General features: G+C 44.2%; 1 protein-coding gene across 2 annotated transcripts in view; it reads right to left on the reverse strand.

Moving 5' to 3' along the window:
• Window positions 1-23,849, reverse strand: part of LIG1 (DNA ligase 1) — a 49,525-nt gene extending 25,676 nt beyond the window's left edge. The window contains exons 1-7 of one of the 2 annotated variants that reach the window (XM_058180881.1): window positions 23,727-23,849; window positions 17,121-17,172; window positions 14,108-14,194; window positions 12,341-12,485; window positions 11,892-12,003; window positions 10,263-10,367; window positions 9,509-9,664 (exon numbers count right to left, since the gene is read on the reverse strand). In XM_058180881.1, coding sequence (XP_058036864.1) covers window positions 9,509-9,664; window positions 10,263-10,367; window positions 11,892-12,003; window positions 12,341-12,485; window positions 14,108-14,194; window positions 17,121-17,137 — 622 coding nt within the window. In that variant the 5' untranslated portion in view covers window positions 17,138-17,172; window positions 23,727-23,849. The remainder of the gene's footprint in view (window positions 1-9,508; window positions 9,665-10,262; window positions 10,368-11,891; window positions 12,004-12,340; window positions 12,486-14,107; window positions 14,195-17,120; window positions 17,173-23,726) is intronic. The other variant, XM_058180882.1, reaches the window with a different exon arrangement.
• Window positions 23,850-27,988: the final 4,139 nt, after the last annotated feature.

The following is a 27,988-nucleotide window of genomic DNA, read 5'->3' on the forward strand; positions in this document are numbered from 1 at the left end:
ATAAAATAAAATAAAAAGTACTGAGTGCAAATGTTTTTTTTTTATACTGTAGTTGGAGTTTTCCACGTTTCTTTCACATTCAAGGCAGCATTCTCCCCCCATCCCTCGCTGCTTTTCCAAAACATGCTTTGAAACCTTTGCATTTTATTGGGATGTATTCGTGACAAACGCCCCCTCCGCCCCCTCCGAGGGCGAGAGGAGGACGAGTAAGAGGAGGGCGAGAGTGACAAACAAATAAAGAGAGTTCTTCGCCTTGGCGTTTGACACACTCGCCGTCCTCTCCGAAAGCCGAAATTGAGTGCGGCGGCAGTGGGGGTGGGTGGGTGGGTGGGGAGGCCGCCGTGAAGTGCCGGCTGGGGAGCCGGGAGTGAAGTGCCGGCAGGACGAGCCCAGATGCTGCCGGCATGCTTTGCCAGCTCGGCCGGCCCGTTTTGGGGCGGCGGCTGGCCTCCGGCGTTTTCTTCCGCCGCTTTTTGATGGCGGAGGGGGCGTTCGACATTTTCGCCCCCCTCTCACTCGTCCTCCTCTTGCCCGCGGTGGGGGCGGAGGGCGTTGTCACTCGCCCTCCTCTCCGAAAGCCGAAATTGAGTGCGGCGGCAGGAGGCCGCCGTGAAGTGCCGGCTGGGGGCCAGGGCCAATCCCGGGCTCCCCAGCCGGCACTTCACGGCGGCCTCACCCCCACTGCCGCCGCACTCAATTTCGGCTTTCGAGAGGAGGCGAGGGTGACAACGCCCCTCCGCCATCAGCGGGCGGAAGAACTCTATTGTTTGTCACTCTCGCCAGCGGGCGTTTGTCTCGCCCTCCTCTCCGGCCGAAATTGAGTGCGGCGGCAGGAGGCCGCCGTGAAGTGCGGCTGGGGAGCCGGGATTGGCTCGGGCTCCCCAGCCGCACTTCACGGCGGCCTCCCCACCCACCCACCCCACTGCCGCCGCACTCAATTTCGGCCGGAGAGGAGGCGAGTGACAACGCCTCCGCCCCTCCGAGGCGAGAGTGACAAACAAATAAGAGAGTTCTTCTCGCTTGGCGTTGTCACTCGCCCTCCTCTCCGAAAGCCGAAATTGAGTGCGGCGGCGGTGGGGGTGGGGAGGCCGCCGTGAAGTGCGGCTGGGGGCCGGGATTGGCTCCGGGCTCCCCAGCCGGCACTCACGGCCTCCCCACCCACCCACCCACCCCACTGCCGCCGCACTCAATTTCGGCCGGAGAGGAGGCGGTGACAACGCCTCCGCCCACCGCTGGGCAAGAGGAGGACGAGTAAGAGGAGGCGAGAGTGACAAACAAATAAAGAGAGTTCTTCGCCTTGGCGTTTGACACACTCGCCGTCCTCTCCGAAAGCCGAAATTGAGTGCGGCGGCAGTGGGGGTGGGTGGGTGGGTGGGGAGGCCGCCGTGAAGTGCCGGCTGGGGAGCCGGGATTGAAGTGCCGGCAGGGCGAGCCCAAATGCTGCCGGCATGCTTTGCCAGCTCGGCCGGCTCGTTTTGGGCGGCGGCTGGCCTCGGCGTTTTCTTCCGCCGCTTTTGATGGCGGCGGCGGAGGGGCGTTCGACATTTTGCCCCTCTCACTCGTCCTCCTCTTGCCCGCGGTGGGGGCGGAGGGCGTTGTCACTCGCCCTCCTCTCCGAAAGCCGAAATTGAGTGCGGCGGCAGGAGGCCGCCGTGAAGTGCCGGCTGGGGGCCAGGGCCAATCCCGGGCTCCCCAGCCGGCACTTCACGGCGGCCTCCCCACCCACCCCACTGCCGCCGCACTCAATTTCGGCCGGAGAGGAGGCGAGAGTGACAAACAAATAAGAGAGTTCTTCTCGCTTGGCGTTGTCACTCGCCCTCCTCTCCAGCCGAAATTGAGTGCGGCGGCGGAGGCGTTGTCACTCGCCCTCCTCTCCAGCCGAAATTGAGTGCGGCGGCGGTGGGGGTGGGTGGGGAGGCCGCCGTGAAGTGCCGGCTGGGGGCCGGGATTGGCTCCGGGCTCCCCACCCACCCACCCCACTGCCGCCGCACTCAATTTCGGCCGGAGAGGAGGGCGAGGGTGACAACGCCTCCGCCCCTCCGAGGCGAGAGTGACAAACAAATAAGAGAGTTCTTCTCGCTTGGCGTTGTCACTCGCCCTCCTCTCCGAAAGCCGAAATTGAGTGCGGCGGCAGTGGGGGTGGGTGGGGAGGCCGCCGTGAAGTGCGGCTGGGGAGCCGGGATTGGCTCCGGGCTCCCCAGCCGGCACTTCACGGCGGCCTCCCCACCCACCCACCCACCACCCCACTGCCGCCGCACTCAATTTCGGCCGGAGAGGAGGCGAGGGTGACAACGCCCTCCGCCCACCGCTGGGCAAGAGGAGGACGAGTAAGAGGAGGCGAGTGACAACGCCCCTCCGCCCCTCCGAGGCGAGAGGAGGGCAGTAAGAGGAGGCGAGAGTGACAAACAAATAAAGAGAGTTCTTCTCGCCTTGGCGTTTGACACACTCGCCGTCCTCTCCGAAAGCCGAAATTGAGTGCGGCGGCAGTGGGGGTGGGTGGGTGGGTGGGTGGGGAGGCCGCCGTGAAGTGCCGGCTGGGGAGCCGGGATTGAAGTGCGGCAGGGCGAGCCCAAATGCTGCCGGCATGCTTTGCCAGCTCGGCCGGCTCGTTTTGGGCGGCTGGCCTCGGCGTTTTCTTCCGCCGCTTTTGATGGCGGCGGCGGAGGGGCGTTCGACATTTTGCCCCTCTCACTCGTCCTCCTCTTGCCGCGGTGGGGGCGGAGGCGTTGTCACCTCGCCCTCCTCTCCAGCCGAAATTGAGTGCAGGCGGCAGGAGGCCGCCGTGAAGTGCGGCTGGGGGCCAGGGCCAATCCCGGGCTCCCCAGCCGGCACTTCACGGCGGCCTCCCCACCCACCCCACTGCCGCCGCACTCAATTTCGGCCGGAGAGGAGGGCAGTAAGAGGAGGCGAGAGTGACAAACAAATAAAGAGTTCTTCGCTTGGCGTTGTCACCTCGCCCTCCTCTCCGAAATTGAGTGCGGCGGCGGAGGCGTTGTCTCGCCCTCCTCTCCGAAAGCCGAAATTGAGTGCGGCGGCGGCGGAGGCCGCCGTGAAGTGCCGGCTGGGGAGCCGGGATTGGCTCGGGCTCCCCAGCCGCACTTCACGGCGGCCTCCCCACCCACCACCCCACTGCCGCCGCACTCAATTTCGGCCGGAGAGGAGGGCGAGGGTGACAACGCCCCTCCGCCCCTCCGAGGCGAGAGTGACAAACAAATAAAGAGTTCTTCTCGCTTGGCGTTGTCACCTCGCCCTCCTCTCCAGCCGAAATTGAGTGCGGCGGCGGTGGGGGTGGGGAGGCCGCCGTGAAGTGCGGCTGGGGGCCGGGATTGGCTCCGGGCTCCCCAGCCGCACTTCACGGCGGCCTCCCCACCCACCCCACTGCCGCCGCACTCAATTTCGGCCGGAGAGGAGGGCGAGGGTGACAACGCCCTCCGCCCACCGCGGGCAAGAGGAGGGCAGTAAGAGGAGGCGAGGGTGACAACGCCCCTCCGCCCCTCCGCCATCAGCGGGCGGAAGAAAACGCCGGAGGCCAGCCGCCGCCCCAAAACGAGCCGGCCGAGCTGGCAAAGCATGCCGGCAGCATTTGGGCTCGTCCTGCCGGCCCAGCTGTTCCCGAGGGCAAAAAACCCTCTCCCTGGGTCGGCTCTGCAAGGGTAGACTCGAGTATAAGCCGAGGGGGCGTTTTTCAGCACAAAAAACGTGCCGAAAAACTCGGCTTATACTCGAGTATATACGGTAAATGGAAAAGGTGGATGGGGGGAGGGGTGAAAGAAAGAAGATTATAAATATAAAAGTACAATTATGAAATGATAGATTGGATAAAATGGAAAAGAAACTGAAAAGAAAGTATAGAATATTGGAAAACTAGAACTGCTCAGTTACCAAGTAAGGGAAATATTATACAACAAACAAAAAAGAAAGAAGAGAGGAATAGAGGGTAAAATAGAGGAGGTGAAGGAGAGAGAGGAATGGAAGAAAGGGGAAGGAGAGGAAGATAGGATAGGGGATAAGAGTGGGGAGAAGGTGAGAAAGGAGGAAAAGAGGAGAGGAGTGGGGGAGAGGAAGGGGAAGGACGAAGGAGAGGAGGAGGAAGAAAGTAGGAGAAGCGAGGAGGGGGGGAGGGAAAAGAGGAGGTTTGTTATGAAATGAAAGGGTAGAAGAGCAAACCCAAATGTAATTACAATGTTTTTTCTTTGTGCTTTCTTCAGAAAAAAATACGTATGATTATCTATAGACAAGAGTACCGTATATACTCGAGTATAAGCCGACCCGAATATAAGCCGAGGTACCTAATTTTACCACAAAAAACTGGGAAAAACTATTGACTCGAGTATAAGCCTAGGGTGGGAAATGAGGCAGCTACTGGTCAATGTAAAAAATAAAGATAGAGCCAAGTAAAATAACATGAATATTTATTTGAACAAAAAACAATAAAAGTGCAAAAGGGGGTCCCCAAAAAGAATATGGTATCAAAAATACAGTATCTTTAAAAGTAACAGCAACCAAGCTAACGAGAGCTAAAATCCCTCAAAACTGGAGTTCTCCTCCTCATCATCTGTTTGTCCAAACAGAGCTTCAGCTACTTCAGCTTCTGTGATGTTATCCGCATATACGTTGTCGTCATCACTGAGTTCACAGTCGTCATCATCACTGCTGTCACTCTCATACAATGCGCTGTCTTCACTGCCATCCATAGCATTACTAATGCCACATTTCTTGAAGGCACGTTGCACCATGTCCTCTGGAATATCTTCCCATGCATCACGAACCCACTGTGCTATTAGTTCTATGTCTGGCTTTCTCAGATTTCCAACTTTTGTCAGACGAGCTTGACCAGATGTCATCCATTCATGCCACATCCTTCGCACACGGTCCTTGAAAGGTTTATTTAAACTGACATCTAGGGGCTGCAATACAGATGTAAGCCCACCTGGAATAACGGCCAAAGTGACTTGAGATGACTTTGCCAATTTTTTTATGTCATCAGATGTGTGGGCTCTGAACATATCCCAAACTAACAGTGATGGTTTTTTCTTTAAGGCTGCTCCTGGTCGTCCGTTCCAAATTTCTTCCAGCCATTTTTTTGTTCCATCTTCATCCATCCAGCCTTTAACATGTGCACGCACTGTAATTCGTGGCGGGAATTTTACCTTTTTAGGCAAGGTCTTTCTTTTAAAAATAATAACAGGCCTCAGCTTGGTTCCATTAGCCAAACATGACAGAACGACTGTGAAATGGTTTTTTTCATTTCCTGTGGTTCTTAGTAAAATTGTTTTGTCTCCCAAACTTGCCACGTTTCTGTTGCTTGGAAGATCAAAGGTCATAGGCGTTTCATCCATATTTCCAATATCTTGAAGGTCATAGTTATGGATCCTTCTTTGTTTTATGATGAATGAATGGAATGACATCACCTTTTCATCAAGGTCTTTTGGCAGCTTCTGTGCAATCTTTGTTCTTTGCTGCAAACATAGGCCAAACCTATTCATGAAGCGGGTACACCATCCTGCTGATGCAACAAATTTTTCAGTGCCTGGTACTTTAAATTTTTCTTCTTTAGCCATTTGAAGGGCATGTAAGCGAATTCCCATACGTGTTACACAGTAACCATTTTGACGACACTCCATAACCCATTTATGCAATTCAGTCTCTAGAGCCCCATATGAACTCGTTAAACCACGTCGAGCTTTTTTTGCCTTTGGAAGCTTTTCCAAGTCAGCTTTCATTTTCCGCCACTCCCTTACTTGTTTTTCGTCAACACAAAATTCCCTACTTGCAATACTGTTATTGCTTTCTTCTGCTCTTGACACAACCTTAAGTTTGAAAGCAGCTTCGTATGACCTGCGTTTTTGTTTTGATGGTCCAGGATTAGAAGTACCGGTACCAATATTGGGATCCATTTCTAACAGGAAAAAAAAAATTATTACGACGTCAACTGCCATCAGGAAACCATCACCCCCAGAAAGCTGTCCAAAGAGACCCGTGGACCGGCAAGCTATCTTTTCCAAAGGCGAAAAGAGGGCGAGTGAGAGGAGGGCGAGTGTGTCAAACGCCAAGGGGCGAGAGGAGGGCGAGAGTGACAAACGCCCCCTCCGCCCCCTCCGAGGGCGAGAGGAGGACGAGTGAGAGGAGGGCGAGAGTGACAAACGCCCCCTCCGCCCCCTCCGAGGGCGAGAGGAGGACGAGTGAGAGGAGGGCGAGAGTGACAAACGCCAAGGGGCGAGAGGAGGGCGAGAGTGACAAACGCCCCCTCCGCCCCCTCCGAGGGCGAGAGGAGGACGAGTGAGAGGAGGGCGAGAGTGACAAACGCCAAGGGGCGAGAGGAGGGCGAGAGTGACAAACGCCCCCTCCGCCCCCTCCGAGGGCGAGAGGAGGACGAGTGAGAGGAGGGCGAAAATGTCGAACGCCCCCTCCGCCCCCTCCGCCATCAAAAAGCGGCGGAAGAAAACGCCGGAGGCCAGCCGCCGCCCCAAAACGAGCCGGCCGAGCTGGCAAAGCATGCCGGCAGCATTTGGGCTCGTCCTGCCGGCCCAGCTGTTCCCGAGGGCAAAAAACCCTCTCCCTGGGTCGGCAGGAGATCCGTTCAACCAGGAAGGGGGGGCATATTACTTAGGTAGTCAGTACATTAGGCAGTGGACAGTACGTATGGGCAACACAACTATCATGTAAAATAAAAATACCTGTAATATAGCACGTTTTAATTTTTTACTTTTCCCTTCCTCGTGGCTCAATCTGCTGAATTAACAGGGGCTGTGCTGCTGCGGGCTCGAGGGGGGGGGCCAACTCAGCTCACATGGCGGGCTGCAACAAGGGGAGCCGGGACTACAACTAACTCTGCAAGGGTAGACTCGAGTATAAGCCGAGGGGCCGCTTTTCAGCACAAAAAACGTGCTGAAAAACTCGGCTTATACTCGAGTATATACGGTATGTACATTTACAACGTGTATAAGAAAATAAAAAAATAAACTATTTTATGAAAAAGTGATGTCTTGCTTAATGACTGCAGCAAGAAAAGTCATAAATCAGATATAGTCATGTGATGCCACACTTAATGACTGCACTGCTTAATGATAACTTTTCTGGTCCCTACCATGGTCTTAAGTCAGGTATAAAATCAAAGCCATTAAACAGAATCTGTTATCAGCCAAAAATGTAATCTCCCCTCTAAAATTATCAAGCGGCAAGGATTATGATAATCTCAATTTATATAGAAAGCTGGTTTGTGGACATATTTTCTCTTTACAGGTAGCCCTTGACTTATGACTATTCAATTAACAATGGTTTGAAGTTATAATGGCCTCAGAACAAGTAACTTAAATCTGCTACATGATCGCAATTCAGGTGCTTGGCAAGTGGCTTCTTGTGATCATGTGATTAGCTTTCACAACTTTCCCAGCTGGCTTCAACTCTTCATGTGATTCACTTAATGATCATTTGCTTAAAGTCAACAGTGATTCACGTAACAACTACAGTAAAAATCAGGTCCAATCACATGTGATGTATTTAACAACCACATCGCTTTTGGTAGCAAATGAAATTCAGGTCCCAATTGAGGTCATAAATCAAGGACTATCTATATTGTATGGTGTAGAACAGGGGTCACCAACCTTTCAGAACTCAGGGACCACTAAATTCATAATTTTAAATCCTGCGGATCACTAATATGATCTGCCTAATAACCGGCTGGGTGGGCGTGGCTAGGTGGTCATGTGATTGGGTGGGCGTGGCCAACTTGATGTCACTCACATTGAGGGGTGCCTTGCCAGCCTCTACTTGCCCCTCCCCTCCCAGACTCTTCTCGCCTCACCACCTGGGCTCCTTAGTGCCCCAACAGTAAGCAATTGTTGGAACTAAGCAGCCACCATGAAAAAGAGTTTTTTTTTTTTAATTTACATTTATATCCCGCCCTTCTCCGAAGACTCAGGGCGGCTTACAGTGTGTAAGGCAACAGTCTCGTTCTATTTGTATATTTACAAAGTCAACTTATTGCCCCCCCAACAATCTGGGTCCTCATTTTACCTACCTTATAAAGGATGGAAGGCTGAGTCAACCTTGGGCCTGGTGGGGCTTGAACCTGCAGTATTGCAGGCTGCTGTGTTTTAATAACAGGCTTCTTACAGCCTGAGCCACCACGGCCCTTAGTTGGCAAAACAGCTCTGTTCAAATTGGATCTGACTGAGAAGGAGGCTCAGTAGAAGCACCTCATTGAGGACCACTAGCATAGCTTTTCCAAGCAGAGGGAAAACCAGCGGGAGTACAAGGCCAGGTACCAGAGCCTGGAGGCTCAGTGAGCTGAGATGGTCAGCCAGTTCCAGGCCATGATATAGCCTCACTGGAACAAGGTCCTCTGGCTCTTCGCCACCAGAGGCATTCCCTCCAGTCTTTGTCCAAAGCCCTGGCACCAGGAGGCCGAAGCAGTCACCAAGTTGGAATTTCTGCCTCCCTCCGACTCACACAAACAGATCCCAAAGGGGGAGACTCTGCAACACTAACATTCATTGCATGTATCCGTCCCGGGGCCATAGTTTGAGGACCCCTGATTTAGTGCAATAAAAAAATGCAAATAATTTTTCTGCGGACCACCAAAATTTTCTCACGGACCACCAGTGACCGCTGGTGTGGAATATTAGAAATAATCCTCATTTCTACAAACATTGGTTAATACTGAATATATCTCTAAATATCTATGGAGATTCTCAGCCATCCAAAGATTAGTTGCCCCAAAGATCTTTTTCAAGAGGCAACTGGACTTTCTGGTTTTTCTATGAAGACGTTTCGCTTCTCATCCAAGCTTCTTCAGCTCTGATAATCAAAATGTCTTCAAAGAAAAACCAGAAAGTCCAGTTGCCTCTTGAAAAAGCAATACTGAATATACTTTTTCAAATTATCCTTTCCCATTTCTTCAATATAATTTTTGAGATGTGACTAGGATTGCAGAGTATTCTAAGTGCAGTAACATCATAATTTGTTTTAAAATCATGATATGGCATTTTTTTTGCAATTTCTTTACTAATTATTACCAATGGAGATTGTTTTCTTCCCACAGTAACTGAATACAATGTTATTATTCAGCTATTCAGCCCATTTACAAGATCATGCTCAAGATTGACTCAGTCTTCCATCCTTCTGAGGTGAGTAAAATGAGGACCCAAATGGTTGATGGCAATATGTTAACTCTGTAAACTACTTAGAGAGGGCTGTAAAGCGCTGTAAAGCACTGTAAAGCGGTACAGAAGTCTAAGTACTGTTGATATCTTTCTTCATCAGTCACTACTAGTTCAGATCCCCAGAGGAAGTATATGACATTACTTTTAATCTGGCACTTTGATTGTATTATATTTCTTTTGTTATAAACAAGTACTTTCTCCTTCTGTACCCTTAAGTTAAAAAAAAAATGGAGACAGGTTGATGGAAGTTTTTTTTTTTAAAAAATCATCCCAAATAATTGATAATGTTGGCTATTTCACTGGTCCTACTCCTATGCAGAAATGGTGGTATGTTTCAAACTTACCAAAAAAACTAGAAATTGACTTGCTGGATGGATTAGAGGAATCTGGGATTTCCTTTTCCTTTGCATTTTTGTCTGATTTATGCTCCTCCAATGTTGCATTCTCACTTTTAACTTCTTCCACTTCCGTGGGTTTCTCATTGGTTTTATCTTTAGAATCTGTTTATGAAGCAGAAACCAAATGTTCAGCATTATCTGTAGAAAATTCAACTAAGTTTTAAAGCCTAACCCATTTCAACTCAAGATTGCTTTGACTTGCTTTTTGATATCTATTTTTGATATCCAAGATAGTTGCAAACTGCTTCTGGGAAACCAACATTTAGAGAACAATATTTTGAACTTGAAAAGCCTACAGAAGATCTGAAGACAAGGCAAATTCATGTAAGCATTGACAAACATGACTGGACTCTACAGTATATTATCTTTTATGAAAAAATATGTTGCAAACTAAAACTGTGGACCTAATTTAGAATATAAAAAAAGGCATGATAGTTTTAACAATTGAGTTGAATGAACATAAGTTTATTTTCTGCATAAACTATATTAACACAAAAATAATTCAGAGAAACTTTACTCTTAAAAAAACAAAACCCACACACAAAAATTACATCCAGTATTTTAGATGAGCTTTCCTACTGTCTTGTCTGATAGCCACACTTTCATTCAAGAAGACTCAATAGCAAGTCAATGAATCATCCCCTTTTGATTCTCTCATATTAACCACTCTCTTCTAATAACCAGACAATAAGGTGCTCACCATCTCCATCAAGGTCTTCCTTCCATCTTTTACTACTGCGGTTTTCGTAGGAATAATAGCTGTTGTCATCTTCCTCTGGTTTACGTTTAGAGAGCTGCTTGCGGGCTAAAGGTAGATGTAAATTTCATTTGCAATTAACTGTCACTACTTTTCCTAACAGTTAGGAAACTTTTGCTGCCCTTAAAGCAAATAAGAGCTCATAGAGACTTAATATGCTGTATTTAATTCATATCAAGAGTCCTGCCTATATAACTTCTTATTTATTTTATTTATTTATTATTTACATTTGTATACCGCCCTTCTCCCGAAGGACTCAGGGCGGTTCACAGCCAAATAAAAATACAATACTATAAATACAGATTAAAAATACAATTAAAAAACTTATTAAAATTGGCCAGAATTAAAATTTGGAACTAAAAACCCATTAAAACCCATTAAAACACTAACCCAGTCCAGCGCAGATGAATAAATAGGTTTTAAGCTCGCGGCGAAAGGTTCTTGACTAAAAAGCTGTCTTAAGCAAAAAAGATTTACAAAAATGGTAAGATACAGATCAAGAAAATAGTTAAATGTTAAAGGATGTCCACAGAATGCCACACAAAACCTCATTATTCTAGACTGAGAGTGTGATTTTCCTCTGCTTTTCTGATCTTCCTCAAAGTTCTCCTTTCCAAAACTCAATGCAAATGTTTCTAAGTAGCAAAAATAGGGAGTTGGAAGAAACAGGGAAGTAGGCCTCAATTTTGGATTGGGCTTTGTGTAACAGGTTGAGAGCTTAATTTGAAAACTGAGCAAGACAATGTTATCCTAATTTATTCAAAGGTTATTTGAGGTAATAGGAAAGAAATAATGCCTGATGTCGCTGCTAGCACCGTAGTTTCTGAAGGCTATAAAAGAAGTGTTAGCAAATATTACTAAATGGTAGATTTTATCAGTGTTAGGCCACAATTAACATTCAAATGACAATGACAACTTTCCACATTTCTAAAAATTCAAAGAATGTTTCTCCATTATACTTAATAGATTAATTGCTGATTGAGGACTGGGATCTGGACAGTTTCCATGAATCAATGCAATTATGATTTTTTGATAGATTTATATTTTCATAGGCAACCAAATTGTTGATCTGATTCTATATAGTAAAACTGTATTATAGACATGTTATAATATTTTCAAGAAGCTGAGATTTCAATCTGCTTTCTTATGACAGAACTATCACAATGAAGCTGGTGAGGCTGGCTAGCACTGCTTGTTGACATTTCTAATAAACCACAAACCAAGGGCCTATAATAAATGTCAGGCATTAAAACTAATCCTCTATCAAAATCAAATTGAGCCAAAGTGCTTTGATAGGGTTAGTAATTAAGGTTCCAATCTTATCCAGCTTTCTGTAACTTAAATGGATGGACTTCAGCTTACCAAATTCCTCAACAACATGGAAAGTTGTGGAAGGCTGTCTAAAACCAGAACTATTTGCTAATAGTTCTATTAATTCTATTCTGATTGCATAGTAGTCTTTTAAATAACAATGTCAGAAATAAAGTACCTGCAGAGCAAAGATATCAAAATGGTGTAGTAGTTTCTGTACACAAACATTTCTGAGTTGGATGTTCAAGAGGGTGAACTTACCAGTTTTGCGCCTTGGGATACTGACAGATGTGGTTGAATTAGAGGTAGTTGGGCTGGTACTCGGAGAGATGCTCTCTTCAGAGATCTTTGGCTCAGGAACCCAGTCAGGGCTCTAAAAAGAAAGAATTATTAGACGACAAAATATAAATAGAAAAAATAACCACAGATAATCATTATCTTGAAGATTACAATAAAACAGGGACAAACCAATGCTTATTATAACTTTTATGTTAGTCTGATAAGAGCAACCTAAATTGAAATATGTGCTATAATTGAAATTAAATGAGAAAACCAACTCCCAACAACTCTGGGCAATCACAAGTAAAAACATCTTTTAAAAATAAAACCTGTATTCTTGAAAGATGAAAGCAGAAAATCTTCATTAAGAATTTAAAGAGTTTTCCATTATTAATCTGTCAAAGATTAGGATGTTATAGGAACAGACTTACCAGCTTGTTGTCATCTGCTTGTGCATCCTTTCCATCTAATTCCACAGAATCTTCTTCATCATCACTCTTAAGGACCTTAGGAGCTTTTTTTGATGCAGAGTTCACTGTGAAGTCTTCACAGAGTTCTGAACCATTTACAAATTTCCTGCGAACCAAATATTTAGCAATAATTAGAATAGAATAGAATTTTATTGGCCAAGTGTGGACACACAAGGAATTTGTCTTGGTGTATATGCTCTCAGTCTACATAAAAGAAAAGATACCTTCATTAAGGTACAACACTTACAACACTTAATGACAGTCATAGGGTACAAATTTAACATTTAATGATACAATACTTAATGTCATAGGCTACAAATAAGCAATCAGGAAACAATCAACATCAGTATAAATCGTAAAGATACAAGCAACGAAGTTAGTCATAAGTGGAAGGAGATGGGTGATGGGAACGATGAGAAGATTAATAGTAGTACAGATTTAGTAAAAAGTTTGACAGTGTTGAGGGAATTATTTTTTTTAGCAGAGTGATGGCGTTCGGGGAAAAACTGTTCTTATGTCTAGTTGTTCTGGTATTCAGTGCTCTATAGCATCGTAGGTAGGAGTTGAAACAGTTTATGTCCAGGATGTGAGGGATCTGTAAATATTTTCATAGCCCTCTTTTTTATTCGTGCAGTATACAGGTCCTCAATGGAAGGCAGGTTGGTAGCAATTGTTTTTTCTGCAGATCTAATTATCCTCTGAAATCTGTGTCTGTCTTGTTGGGTTGCAGAACAACCCAACAAGAGGTGCAGATGACAGACTCATTAATTCCTCTGTAGAACTGGATCAGCAGCTCCTTGGGCAGTTTGAGCTTTCTGAGTTGGCTCAGAAAGAAAATTCTTTCTGTCCTTTTTTGATGACGTTTTTGATGTTAGCTGTCCATTTTAGATCTTGCGATATGGTAGAATCTAGAAATTTGAAGGTTTCTACTGTTGATACTATATTGTCTAATATTGTGAGAGGTGGAAGTATGGAAGGGTTTCTCCTAAAGTCTACCACCATTTCTACGGTTTTGAGTGTGTTCAGTTCCAGATTGTTCCGGTCACATCATGAGGTTCAATTCCATCTGTATGCGGATTCATCATTGTCTCGAATGAGACCGATCACTGTTGTGTCATCTGCGAAATTTGGTAGTGTAACAGATGGATCGTTAGAGATGCAGTCACTGGTATTCAGAGAGAAGTGGGGAGAGCACACAGCCTTGGGGAGCCCCTGTACTAATTGTACAGGTACCTGATGTGATTTTGCTTAGCTTCACCTGCTGCTTCCTGTTTGTTAGGAAGCTTATGATCCACTTACAAGTGTTATCAGGTACCTGTAGCTGGTTTAGCTTAGTTAGAAGAGTATCTGGAATGATGGTATTGATTGCTGAACTAAAGTCTACAAAGAGGATCCTTGCATAGGTCTTTGGAGATTCAAGATGTTGTAGAATGTAGTGCAGAGCCATATTAACAGCATCATCTGTTGATCTATTTGCTCGGTATGCAAATTGCAAGGGGTCTAACAGCGGATCCGTGATGGTTTTCAAGTGGGACAGCACTAGCCTTTCAAAGGTTTTCAGGACTACAGATGTTAGAACAATTCAATTACTGAACTAAATATCCTATGTATGTACACACATACACACACACGTTAAAAGTCAGTTATAGACAGATAAGATTCACTGTAAGAATGCCTAAGATGATGAATAGACTTTGCAGTATGAGTACATATCTCAAAGTAACTCACTTTTGTGAAATAAGCACATCTTCCAAGTGGCTGCCTTCTGTTTTTTCTCTTTCAGACTTTACTCGTGCCAGAGGCTGGAAGAATGATCTGCTCAGACATAAATAAACATGGTTATACATATTCTTCCCCATTCTGAGGACTACAGAGTGCATAATAATTTTTATAAGAGAATGATATCATAGTTTTTGCCAGCTTTCCAGTTCAAATAGCCATCTTTCATAATAAAGCAAGTACATAGAGACAGATAATGGAAAAGTACACCTAAATAAAAGGGCAGATAAATATATAGTAGTAATTGCAAATGCTGCCTTTGCAAAGAACCTGAAGAAATGGTGAACTACCTAGCAGCTGTAAGGTCACAGAAACTAACTAAAAACAATGGCATGACAAAAAGGCAACAATGGTGCATTGGAATATCTGCAAGAAACTATTTGCCTGCAAGCAAGAGCTGGTAGGACCACAAGGCAAATTAAGAGATAATGAGGAAGCTAAAGTGCTCTGGGACTTTAGAATTCAAACAAACATCTGCCACATAACAGCCCAGAATAATAAGAAAGATAAAAAAAGTTTGGATAGTGGATGTTGTAGTATATGGAGACAGCAGAATAGATGAGAAAGAACTGGAGAAATCCCAAAATACAAAGACTTGCAAATAGATGTTGGAATGATTGTGGCAAAAGAAAACAAAACTAAAATGGATAGATAGAAACAACATTAAAAGCATATTGGGTTTAATCTCAAAACAACTGAAGCACCACTTGAATACAGCTACCCCAATACCTGGATGAAGATGTCTATCTAGACCCGTTCCAGTCCGGCTTCCGACGCGGATACAGCACGGAGACAGCTTTGGTCGCATTGGTGGATGATCTCTGGAGGGCCAGGGACAGGGGTTATTCCTCTGCCCTGGTCCTATTAGACCTCTCGGCGGCGTTCGATACCATCGACCATGGTATCTTGCTGCGCCGGCTGGGGGGATTGGGAGTGGGAGGCACCGTATATCGGTGGTTCTCCTCCTATCTCTCCGACCGGACGCAGACGGTGTTGACGGGGGGGCAGAGGTCGACCGCGAGGGGCCTCACTTGTGGGGTCCCGCAGGGGTCGATTCTCTCGCCCCTGTTGTTCAACATCTACATGAAGCCGTTGGGTGAGATCATCAGTGGTTTCGGGGTGAGATACCAGCAGTACGCTGATGATACTCAGCTGTATTTTCCACCCCGGCCACCCCAAGGAAGTTGTTGAAGTGCTGTCCCGGTGTTTGGAAGCGGTAGGGGTCGGGAGGGGGAGAAACAGGCTCAAGCTTAATCCCTCCAAGACGGAGTGGCTGTGGATGCCGGCATCCCGATTCAGTCAGCTGCAGCCGCAGCTGGCTGTCGGAGGCGAGTTATTGGCCCCAAAGGATAGGGTGCGCAACTTAGGCGGTCTCCTCGGTGATCGGGTGTCGTTTGAAGGTCATTTGACGGGCGCCTCCAGGAGGGCCTTCTACCAGGTTCGCCTGGTCCGCAGTTGCGCCTTCCTTGATCGGTATGCCTTATGCACAGTCACTCATGCCCTCATTACCTCTCGCTTGGATTACTGTAATGCTCTCTACATGGGGCTCCCCTTGAAGTGCACTCGGAGGCTTCAGTTAGTCCAGAATGCAGCTGCGCGGGTGATAGAGGGAGCTACGCGTAGCTCCCATGTAACACCGCTCCTGCGCAGACTGCACTGGCTGCCTGTGGCCTTTCGAGTGCACTTTAAGGTGTTGGTTACGACCTTTAAAGCGCTCCATGGCTTAGGACCTGGGTACTTACGGGACCGCCTGCTGTTACCACATGCCTCCCACCGACCCGTACGCTCCCATAGAGAGGGACTTCTCAGGGTGCCGTCTGCCAAACAATGTCGGCTGGCGGCCCCCAGGGGAAGGGCCTTCTCTGTGGGGGCTCCCACTCTCTGGAACGAGCTTCCCCCTGGTTTACGTCAAATACCTGACCTTCGGACATTCCGTCGCGAACTGAAGACCCATCTTTTTATTCGCGCGGGGCTGGCTTAATTGGATTTTAAAAGGGAATTTTACCAATTTTAAATGGGGTTTTAATTGATGATGATTTTTAACATCAGGCTAATTTTGAATAAGTTTTTTAAGGGTATTTAAATTGTGTATATTTGTATTGTTGTTTTTATTTTGCCTGTACACCGCCCTGAGTCCTTCGGGAGAAGGGCGGTATAAAAATCAAATTAAATAAATAAAATAAATAATAAATAAATACCATCAACTCTTCAAAACCAATTGTAAATGTAGTTTTACACAGAACAGCTTGCATTCTGTAATGATACCTTTAACAACATTAAACAAGATTTGCCTATCCCAGGTCCTTGGGAAGGATTTGATAGATGGATAAAGATGTCAAATCCAGTTTTAAAATCTGGCTGACCAACCGTGATATTTTTAAGAAATTACTGATTAAAAAAACCCTTTGGAAACATTAATATGTTTGTCTTTGCCCAACCAATGAAGAAGACTACAGAGTGCCATTACTTTGGCATTATTCCTGCTCATGGTGAGTATACAACTCAACTAGTTTCTGCCAAAGGAAGTTGTGGTCTTCAAAACTACAAAAAACTATACATCTATATTTATTTTTTAAAAAAGATGATACACTTTTCTATGCCTGAAAACTTATGTTTGTTGTTTTATTTTGGTTTCTTTTTTGTAACCTCTGGGTGGCATTGCTTGAGTTCATGGACATATAAACTGTATAAATGAATAAATACACAAAGAAGTGTTGCTTGAAAACACATAAAGTATCATTATATTTGTTAAGATTTTAACTGCTGATATGTTCCTTTTACGTACTTCAAGAAATTGTTAGCATTTTTTAAAAATGGTTATGCTGTTCAGCCAGAAAAATCATTTCATAATTAAACTTTACCTTGTTGTTTCAAATGTCTGTCTTGAATATCAGAAATAAAATATTTCAACTTTAGATTACTCTACACCTTATTTGCTTATAGATGTTATGCTGTCACATACCTTATGTTGCTCTGCATTGTAGAGATCTGGATTTTTCCTTAGTTCATCAGTTCTACAAAATAGTATAAACAAATTCATGGATTATCATATAGATTATATTCTATTTTCTTACAGGATACAGCTGAAAGAAAATAAGGAATGATAGATTGAATTTGAGCTGTGTAAAAATGTGACCTTTGGAATTCCATCAAGATGTAGTGATGGCCACAAACTTGGATGGTTTTAAAAGAAGATTCATGAAATATGTATCTATCAAGCTTTTGGAAGACTTGATGCTTCCTTTGGCTTAGGGATATCATGCCTCCCTATACCAGTTTCAAAAGAAAAAGAACAGGTCATCTATCTCTCTCTCTCCTGCTTTACCTCAGAAGCCTCTCCTTGGTTAATGTGAAGAAAAAAATAATGGTGTAACATGGACCTTAGCTTGATTTACAGGGGCTGTTCTTTGGTTCTACTTCTAGAAGATAGCATTACTTTTCTGTATTCATTTTAAGCCCATCAAATCCATTCCCACTCAACACAGGTATACTTATAAAGACAGCTATTTAGCATCTGCTTGAATGCATATAATGGAGCAGAACCTATTTCTACTTTTCTACTTCTGATTGGTTCCACTTCTAACATTTGAGGAATTTATTGTTCTCTAATATATTGTTCTATTTTCTACACTCTGGACTGAAAGAGAATAGGTCTTGAACATCTAAATCAGGGGTGTCCAAACTACGGCCCGCAGGCCAACTGCGGCCCGCGGGTCAGTTTTTATTGGCCCGCAGCAAATTCTGAAAATATAATTGAATATGGCCCGCACATGGCGCTTGAGCTCAACTCTGTAAAACCGCGTTAGCATCCCCTGAACACGCTGGCCAGCCCTTCCCCCCCCTTCCCCAAGCAGGGCAAGGTCAGGGCAGGGGCCCCACTCCCGTGCGGGACCCCCGGACCCCGCAAGCTCCTTACACAACCGCTCGGCCTGGGATGGGTCTGCGCGCGGGGCGGGCGATTGGCGTTCCCACACGGGCTCCACATGCTCGCTGGCTGGCTGGCTGGCGCGGCCCCCACCCACCCACCTACCCGCCCCCCACCCCACTCGGGCGGGCGGGCGTGCTTCAGCCGCCCGCATTAGGCTCCGTTACAGCCTGGCAACTCCCTCCCTGCGCAAAGCCGGAGCGGCTGCCAACAGCTCCATTAGCCGCGAAGCAGCAGCGAAGGCGAGCCGGTGTCGGCCGCGGCTGAGTACCTGGCATCCCGCCTGCCTCCCGTGGGCCGCCTCCTCGCCCTTCACCGGTGCCGGATGGGCAGAGGATGAGGAGAGATGGGCCAAGCTTGCGGGTACTCCATCCTCTGCTGGAGCCAGCAGTACCAGCCCGCCGCATCTGACCTGTGAGTTCGGCCGCGGGCATCCCTGCGCGGAGTTGGGAGACTTCGGGGGAATTGGAGGAAGGGGCAGAGGAGGAGGAGGAAGGGACGCCCACAGGACCAAGACTGGGAGCAGCCTCGTCCGGAGGGGGTGGGTGGGAGCCGGCAGGGAGGAAGGGAGGCGGGTCGGAGCCTCCGCGAGCGAGGCGACTTAAGCAAGGCAAGGAAGGAGTTGGGGAGATGTGGCGTGGAAGAACAAAAGGATTTGCTGGAGGTGGGGATGGGGACTGAAGGGGGTGGGCAGCGAGCAGCCCGCGCCGCTTTTCCCCGCCAGTCAAGAACACGCCGCGTAAGAGGCAGCAAGGAAAAAAAGTTTTCCCGTAGGCAAAAAAATGACACGGGACGCGGATTGCCGCCTGGAGCTGTCACGTGGCCCAGGTGGCCAGGGACGCCTTCCCATGCAGACCAGGGCCGCTCTAAAGCGGCCTGGAGAGATCCACTTGGGCGCGCGGTCAAGAAAATCAAGAAAAAAAGTATTGTACGTTACTTCCTTTATCAATCACCTTGCTGACATTTGCAAAGAAAAATATAATCAAAAAGTATAAAACAGTAGTCCGTAGTGCAATTTTGTGACTGGATCAATTGAGGTGCCACTGAAGGTGTCTTCTTACTCTTGGTCTACAGAAGCCACCTTCTGAGGTCACACCAGGGTCTCTGAACATGGGTTTTTGTAAGGCTGACACAGGGCTGATAGCGGGAAAACTCAGGCAAAATTGTCTTTGCGTGGTAAGCGGTTGTGTGACTGCAGAAAGTAACCCCCCCCATTTCATATTCCTGTAAAACACAACGCCCGCAGCTTGCAACAGGGTGGACGTAAAAGCCCGTCTTGACTCAGACACAGCAAATTGAGGATGTAGTTTGGCATCAGACTACATCAGACTGTGTTTGGTCCTACACAGAGTTCTTGATCTCTGTTAGAAATACACACAGTAATCATGTGTCAATATGTCACCTCTTGTGTGTGGTCCGGGCCACACATGAATTCTAGGCTTATATACTGTTTGTTGTCCAGCCGCATGCCTTTCTGAATAATTATATTTAAAAATATTACATTAAAATCAACATAACACAAACACACACGTACACAAACATAGAGATACACACGCACATATATATAACTCACACATATAGTATACTTAAGCCTAAACTGTGCATAGGGACTACCCAGACGGCTGAAAAAAGTGATTTCTGACAGGTTCTCACACTTTTGACCAGTCCTCACACTTATGACCGGTCATCATTTATGCCTGTTGCAGCATTTTGTGCATAAGGACTACTCAGAGGGCTGAAAAAGTTATTTTTGACCTGTCCTCACACTTTTGACTGGTCCTCACACCTACAACTATCTTTACATTTTGCACCCTATCTTGTAACCGTGGTGAAGAGAAGCAGTTGTTAAATGAGTGATATGGTTGTTAAAAATGCTGCAATGGGCATAAATGTGAGGATGGTCATAAGTGTGAGGACTGGTCAAAAATTACTTTTTTTAGCCCTCTGAGTAGTTTCTATGCCCATAGCCACATCCACTCAGTCACATGAGCAGTTAGCCACGCCCACCAGTCACATGACCACCAAGCCACACCCACAGAACTGGTACGAAAAAAATTACTCTTCCCCCCCCCCCCATTCAATGGTGTGGCCCGGGCCTTTGCTTATTTTTCTGTATTTGGCCCTCACCAAAAAAACTTTGGACACCCCTGATCTAAATGATAGCAAAAAAGGCTCTAAGAGTTGTAAACCTAATCTTGCGTAGCTTCTTTTCCAAAAACACTACACTACTAACCAGAGCATATAAAACATTTGTTAGACCAATTCTAGAATACAGCTCGCCTGTTTGGAACCCACACCACATCTCTGACATCGATACAATTGAACGAGTCCAGAAATATTTTACAAGAAGAGTTCTCCATTCCTCTGAAAACAACAAAAAACCTTATCCCACCAGACTTGAAATCCTAGGCTTAGAAACTTGGAACTCCGTCGCCTTCGACAAGACCTAAGTTTAACTCATAGAATCATCTATTGTAATGTCCTTCCTGTTAAAGATTCTTCAGCTTTAATTGCAATAATACAAGAGCAACCAACAGATTTAAACTTAATGTTAACCGCTTTAATCTAGATTGCAGAAAATATGACTTCTGTAACAGAATCATCAGTGCTTGGAATACTTTACCTGACTCTGTGGTCTCTTCCCATAATCCTAAAAGCTTTAACCAAAAAACTTTCTACTATTGACCTCACCCCATTCCTAAGAGGACCATAAGGGGCGTGCATAAGCGCACAAACGTGCCTACCGTTCCTGTCCTATTGTTTTTCTTTTCTTCTTCCTATATATATATAGATGCTTATACCGCTTAATATTTACTCATATATATGTTTATATACTATATAATCTTTTTATATGATGTTGTGACAAAATAAATAAAAAAAATAAATAAAATAAATTCTGAAGAATGTTATTAATCTCCCTTTCAGGTACCTTTTCTCAATTTCTTTAGTCTCTCTCAAATCTTATTCCCATTATTATTCATAAAAATATTTAATGATTGCTAGCACACAATTATATACCTACAGTTTTATTTATTTTTATTTTGTGGAAGCCACCTGCAAAATCTTTTCAATATTCCTTCTCACTGGACAAATGAGCTGTTGCAAACCTCGTCCATAAAATGGATAAACATATGACAGCATATTATAGCACTAGGCAATGGAAACAAGTACCATATTTTTTGGAATATAAGATGTACTCCCCCCCCCCAAAAGTGGGTGAAAATTTTGGTGCGTTTTCTAGATTGAATATGGGCCTGTTTTTGGGCTCCTGAACCCTCTGTGTGTCACGTTTTCGCCCTCCCCAGCCCCCAGAAGCACTATGCAGGCCAAAACCAGGCGGAGCACTGCAGAGTGCTTCTAGGTGCTGGGGAGGGCGAAAACGCAACGCATGGAGGCCAAAAACCTTTTTTTTTTCTTGTTTTCCTCCTGTAAATCTAGGTGTATCTTATAGTCTGGTGCATCTTATACTCTGAAACATACTGTAACTTTCTAGAGTTTATAAAACAGGCATTTGTGAAATAAAAGCGCAATGAAGATGCTAAAATAGCATCTTTTGCAAGATTGCTTGAGTTGTAGAACACAGAAGTGCTCAACTCTCTTTAAAGTCATAAATTTTAATTTAATTTAAATTTTAAATCATAGTATTACAATTTTACATGCAAGTCCACAATTTTCTATATTCTTTCATCGAAACTGAAAGAACAAAAAAATCAGGTAAGCTAGAACCAGGTAACGTGGTTCCTTCCATATGCTTTCCATGTATAAGATGTCAACATTCTATTCTAGTTTGATTAAATGGGTGGTGTCATTTTATTTGGAACATTAGTTACTTATATTCTAAGATAGTTTCTTAAATTATAGTTCTAAGTTTCCACAAGGGGTCTGCAAAATGACACTTTTTTGGCAGTCTATGTTGAAAAATAACACAGTGTTAACATCCCATCAAACAATTGTGAAAAGGAGTAGTGACAGTGAATACATCGATTTTAGTGTTTAACATGTATAAATATAACCCATATAAAGAAAACCTATTCTGACATCCTCCGTAATTATTCAGTAGGAAAGGGTGAGAGAAAAAAGTTTAAGAAATACTATTCTAAAAGATCAGTTGTAAAAAGGAATCACAGGTATCATATGAAAGAGGTTTTGGGGATGGGTCATTAGAATCTGATCACATATAAGTCAATTATCTAAGGTGCTATCAAGTATCAAATACTCCGATTCAGAAGCTTTGCGCTGGTACCTTGGAAAATTCACTGAAAACATTCTTTACCTGGATTGCTGCTGAGTTTTAGTCTATGATAGTAGTAATATAAGCATTAGCCCTATTGCGTAATATGACATTGTTAGATTCCTTCTTTCAACAACTCAAGCATGCTTCTTCCTAATTCTCCCCCTGCCCCCCAAAACAATAGCACTTCTGACAGCTAGGGTGCTTTTGTATTCTATTGTAGGTTAAAAACTGCTATTACTGGCAATTATTCTGTTGGAATTCAGTGAATGTAGCAGAGATGTCTAAAATCTCTGGAACTATTAAAATGTAGAGGCTTTTCTTCTGCATCAAACTCTTTATAACATTTGCCATACTATCAGATAAAAGTTAAACAGGCTTTCTCCATTCTTCTATACCATATTAATATTTACACAAAATAGCAAGAAGAAATAGTGGAAGAAATTACAGTTGTCTAGCATTTTATATATATACGTTCATAGTTTTTCTTAGTAATTTCTCTCTCACTTAGCACAAGTTTTTAATAAGTGCAAATCTGGAGCACAAATACTTTCAAAAAGGTCACTAGACTTTCTCATTCATTTAACACACATTTGGGAATATATATTCACAAGAGCAAGGGAAGAAATAAAATCCCACAGATCATACAGCAGAGCTAAGCCTGAAAATGCCTTTTCAATGTTTTCCAATGCTGCTTCTCCTTTTAACTCATCTTTGTAATAGGCATTTCTTATATGAGCAGTTTTATATCAATTTTTCTTTATTTTAAAAATGTCACACGCCATATCTTCTCCATAAAATTTACCACAGTAATTTATACAGGAGCATATACAAATAGAATAACATTATAAAAAGGATCCTTGGGGACTAATATTTCTTTTTGAGAGGAATGGATAGCTCTTTCTGTTATTTAGCTTGCCTCCATTTCCCCCCTCCGTCTGTTCCCTGCCAAATTTGACTCTGGTGAAGGGCAAGGCCTGACAATAGCGGCAAGTAAATACGTTACAAAACACACCTCAAGGGACATCAAAAGATAATGAGCAATCGAAATAAATGAGACCGACAGACAGAAAAACCCCTTCTCTGCCACTCGTTCAGCAGCCACTAGAGTCAAGAGCTAATACGTGAGTCTCCCTTATAGAGAGAGAAAAAAAGAGGTAGGTGTATGTGTGCGGGGGAGAGATGTGCTAGTCACAAGAACAGTTCATAGGGGACCGTTCCCGCCATTTCCTCCCGCGCGATTTTTAGAGAGGAAATCTCCCTCATCCCCATTCTATCCTGGACGCACAAATTATTCCCGCCAAAAGTATCCCCTTCCCCCCACCCCCTCACGGTTGCGCGAATGCTCCTTCGGCAGCCCCGCAGCGGGGGCAAGCTCGCGCGCGCGCGCGCTAAAAGCGAAAAAGAATTACCTGCCTCAGCTTCAATGGTTCTCCCTCACCTAGCAACATCACGCCCATTTTCTTTTTCGCGCCAAAACACGGGTTAGTAATCGGCGGAAAAAACAATCACCCAGCGACCGGAATCCTGACGTCATAAGTCCTCGACGCCTTGATAAAACTCCATTTGGGATAATACCGCTCATTTTCTTTCGTCATTTCTCCCCCCCCCACCAAGCCTGCTGGGAAAGGATGGCCGTGTTTGAAAAAGTCTCGCTCATTTCTGTTATCAGAAGTACAGGAGTATTTCTGTATCCTTTGCATACAGAAAAGGAAGGGATTTTTTTTTTTTGCCCCAAAGTTTTATTATCTCAGAAGTGAAGGGCTTTGGAACTGGAGCTGGTTTGATCTGAATTTCCTTATTGGAATTGAAAATGCTTTAGCTATTGCCTGAGTTGCTGATGAAGGAACCTTTACATAATACAATATATGTATTTCTGTACATATCGTAATAGAAGGGTAGAATTGTTTATTTAGTTACCTGACTAACTTGGGGTTTGGAAACTAAGCACATGTAGTTCTGGACAGGACTTGAATGGGAGATCAGCCCAAACCAGATTGGGATTGGGAAGTTGAAAGGCATCCTATTGGACGATGGCGGCAAATTCTACACACCATTGACAGGAATATAGCACAAAGTTGAGATTAACTCGAAGTTTATGCTATACGGGTAGTCCTCGACTTACAACAGTTCATTTAGTGACCAAAGTTACAGTGGCACTGAAAGTGACTTATGACCATTTTTCATACTTAAAACCACTGTGGCATTCACATGGTCACATAATGAAAACTCAGATGCCTGGCAACTGGTTCATATTTGTGATGGTTGCAAAGTTCTGGGATCATGTGATTACCTTTTGACAAGCAAAGTCAATGGGGAAGTCAGATTCACTAAACAACCATGTTACTAACTTAACAACTGCAGTGATAAACTTAACATTGGTGGCAAGAAAGGTAGTAAAATGGAACAAAATTCACTTAACAAACGTCTCACTTAGGAACAGAAATTTTGAGCTCAATTTTGGCCATAAGCCAAGGACTACCTGTACATCCCAAAACATTCTCTGGGGTCTGCAAAAATCAGAATTATTTGCCAGCTTATTTTGAAAAATATTAAAATCCCATCAGATAATTGTGAGAAGTTGTAGCAGCAATGTTGTAGCACCAATTTTAATTTTTAATAAGGTAAATATTGGTAAATCATACAGTAAAGGCTACATATTTTTAAAAGTGGGAGAGTCCTGAAAATTAAAAAAAAATTCCTATAAAATATTGGCACCAAACAACACAAATAGCTAAAAGGGTGCTCCTGTGGCTCTTTTGTTTTAAATGAGGACTGAGGAGACATTCTGCCATTCAAATCTTTATTCCTAATGTATTTTTATTGATGCTTTTCAATACTGAATTCAGAATTTGAAAACATAGTTTTTCAAAATCATGTCCAGTAACCACTGATGGTGGAATATTGGCTCTGCCTCACAACATGTAACTGGATGTCTCTCATCGTGTGGAAAGCACATAATGTCTGTACAGTATGATAAGACATGGTTTAATTATGATATCTTGAATAAACTGCAATGCTTTTGCTGAATATTTTTTTACTGAATTCACAGTTTACATGGATAGAAAAGTTCCTGTTACAGTTTTCCTGTTAGAATTTGTCCCACAATTACAGAGGATATTGTTAAAAAGGATAGCTAATTGCTCATCCTTATATCCTTACATCTATCAGTGTTTATAGATCACATAAGCCAAGTAGGATGATATAGCACTTGCATTTTTAGAAGCACTGCTTATTATGGTTTGCTGTATTTGGCAACTATAAAAGCCTGGAAGCTGGTGAAAATGCCACCAATTTAGTTGTTAAAAAATGACTTTTTAGTATTCTGCACAATCCTTGATGCAGGGGTGAAATGCTCCCGGTTCGGACCGGCTTGCACGATTTGGTAGCGATGGCGGCTGCTGGTTCGGAGGACCAGTAGCAAAAATCCCTGGCCCCGCCCTCCTGCCTCTGCTGAGCCGCACCATCAGCAGAGAGGTTTTTTTTTACTTTTAAAAGCAGGTTTTTCTTCAGCTGAAACATGCCTTTAAAAGTAAAAAAGGCCTTTGAGGATCCCGCCCCTCAGCTGAGATCGGCAGAGCCTTTAAACTTAAAAAATAAAATAAAAATTAAAGGCTCCTCTAGCGATCTCACCTGAGTTCCTCATCAGCAGAACCTTAAAAACATGTTTCTGTAGAAAACATAGAAAACCTCCTTTTAAGAGAGTCTAAGGCACTTACCTGATTATTGATCGAACACATAGCTTTTTTCCCCAGCCCGAAAGCCCCAGTTTCACTTTCAGCACCAGACAGAATCAGTTGCTTAGCTAATCTATTTCATCACTGAGCAACTAATGCTGGCTGGCTTTGCTGGCTGAGGAACTCTGGAAATTGAAGTCTACAAACCTTAAAGTTACTAAGGTTGGAGATCCCCGATCTAAAAAATATAGATAAAATAAAATAATAAAATAAAATATTTGTGCAGCTTTCTGAGATTTGGTGTGTTTCTGTACTGTTTCACTCTAACTACACAAACACACAAAATCTCAGAAAGCTGTATGTGGTATTTTGTGTGTGTGTGTGTGTCGTGTTGTGTGTGTGTAAAGTGTGAAAGTTGGTTTTTGAGCTTTTTGTGGCTGTATGAAGTGTGAAGTGTAGCTGCTTTTACATTGTGTGTGAGTCAGTTGTGTTGTGTTGTGTGTGTACAGTGTGAAAGTTGGTTTTTGGTACCTCTTATTGTTTTTTATACTTTATTATTTTTATTATTTATTGTTATTGGCCACGCCCACCCAGTCATTTGACCACCAAGCCACGCCCACCAATTAAGCCACACCCACAGAACCGGTAGGAAATTTTTTTTGATTTCATCCCTGCCTTGATGCCTTTGATTTCATCCCTGCCTTCTCTATAATAGGTTTAACAGCCTGGTCTTATTTAACATAACATAATAACAGAGTTGGAAGGGACCTTGGAGGTCTTCTAGTCCAACCCCCTGCCCAGGCAGGAAACCCTACACCATTTCAGAAAAATGGCTATCCAACATTTTCTTAAAAATTTCCAGTGTTGGAGCATTCACAACTTCTGCAGGCAAGTTGTTTCACTCATTAATTGTTCTAACTGTCAGGAAATTTCTCCTTTGTTCTAAGTTGCTTCTCTCCTTGATTAGTTTCCACCCATTGCTTCTTGTTCTACCCTCAGGTGCTTTGGAGAATAGTTTGATTCCCTCTTCTTTGTGGCAATCCCTGAGATATTGGAACACTGCTATCATGTCTCCCCTAGTCCTTCTTTTCATTAAACTAGACATACCCAGTTCCTGCAACCATTCTTCATATGTTTTAGCCTCCAGTCCCCTAATCATCTTTGTTGTTCTTCTCTGCACTCTTTCTAGAGTTTCAACATCTTTTTTTGGTCATCGTGGTGACCAAAATTGAATGCAATATTCCAAGTATAGTCTTACTAAGGCATTATAAAGTGTTATTATCACGTGATCTTGACTCTATCCCTCTGTTTATGCAGCCCAGAACTTTGTTGGCTTTTTTGGCAGCTGCTGCACACTGTTGGCTCATATCTAAATGGTTGTCCATTTAGATCCCTCTCACAGTTACTACTATTAAGCAAGGTACCACATATACGGTACCTGTGCATTTTGGGTTTTTTGCCTAAATGTAGAACCTTACATTTTTCACTGTTGAATTTCATTTTGTTAGATAGCGCCCAATGTTCAAGTCTGTCAAGATCCTTCTGTATCTTGAGCCTATCTTCTGGAGTGTTAGCTATTCCTGCCAGCTTGGTATCATCTGCAAATTTGATGAGTTCCCCATCTATCCCCTTGTCCAAGTCATTGATGAAGATGTTGAAGAGTACTGGGCCTAAAAAAGAGCCTTGGGGTACTCCACTGCATATTTCCCTCCATGTGGATGTAATTCCATTGAGGACTACACTTTGAGTGCGGTTAGTCAGCCAGTTACGAATCCATCTGGTGGTGGTGCTGTCTAACCCACATTTTTCTATTTTATCTAGTAGTAGGTTAATGTAGGTTATGGTAGTAGTAGTAGGTTATGGTCTACTTTATCAAATACTTTACTGAAATCCAAGCCCAAGTAATTTAATTAAACACAGTTAGTGATTTCAGATACATCTAATTCCACACAGGATCACACATTTCAGTTGCGTAATCTATGCAAAATGTATCTTTC

Source organism: Ahaetulla prasina, chromosome 4, assembly GCF_028640845.1.
Source record: "Ahaetulla prasina isolate Xishuangbanna chromosome 4, ASM2864084v1, whole genome shotgun sequence".
Classification (NCBI taxonomy): domain Eukaryota; kingdom Metazoa; phylum Chordata; class Lepidosauria; order Squamata; family Colubridae; genus Ahaetulla; species Ahaetulla prasina.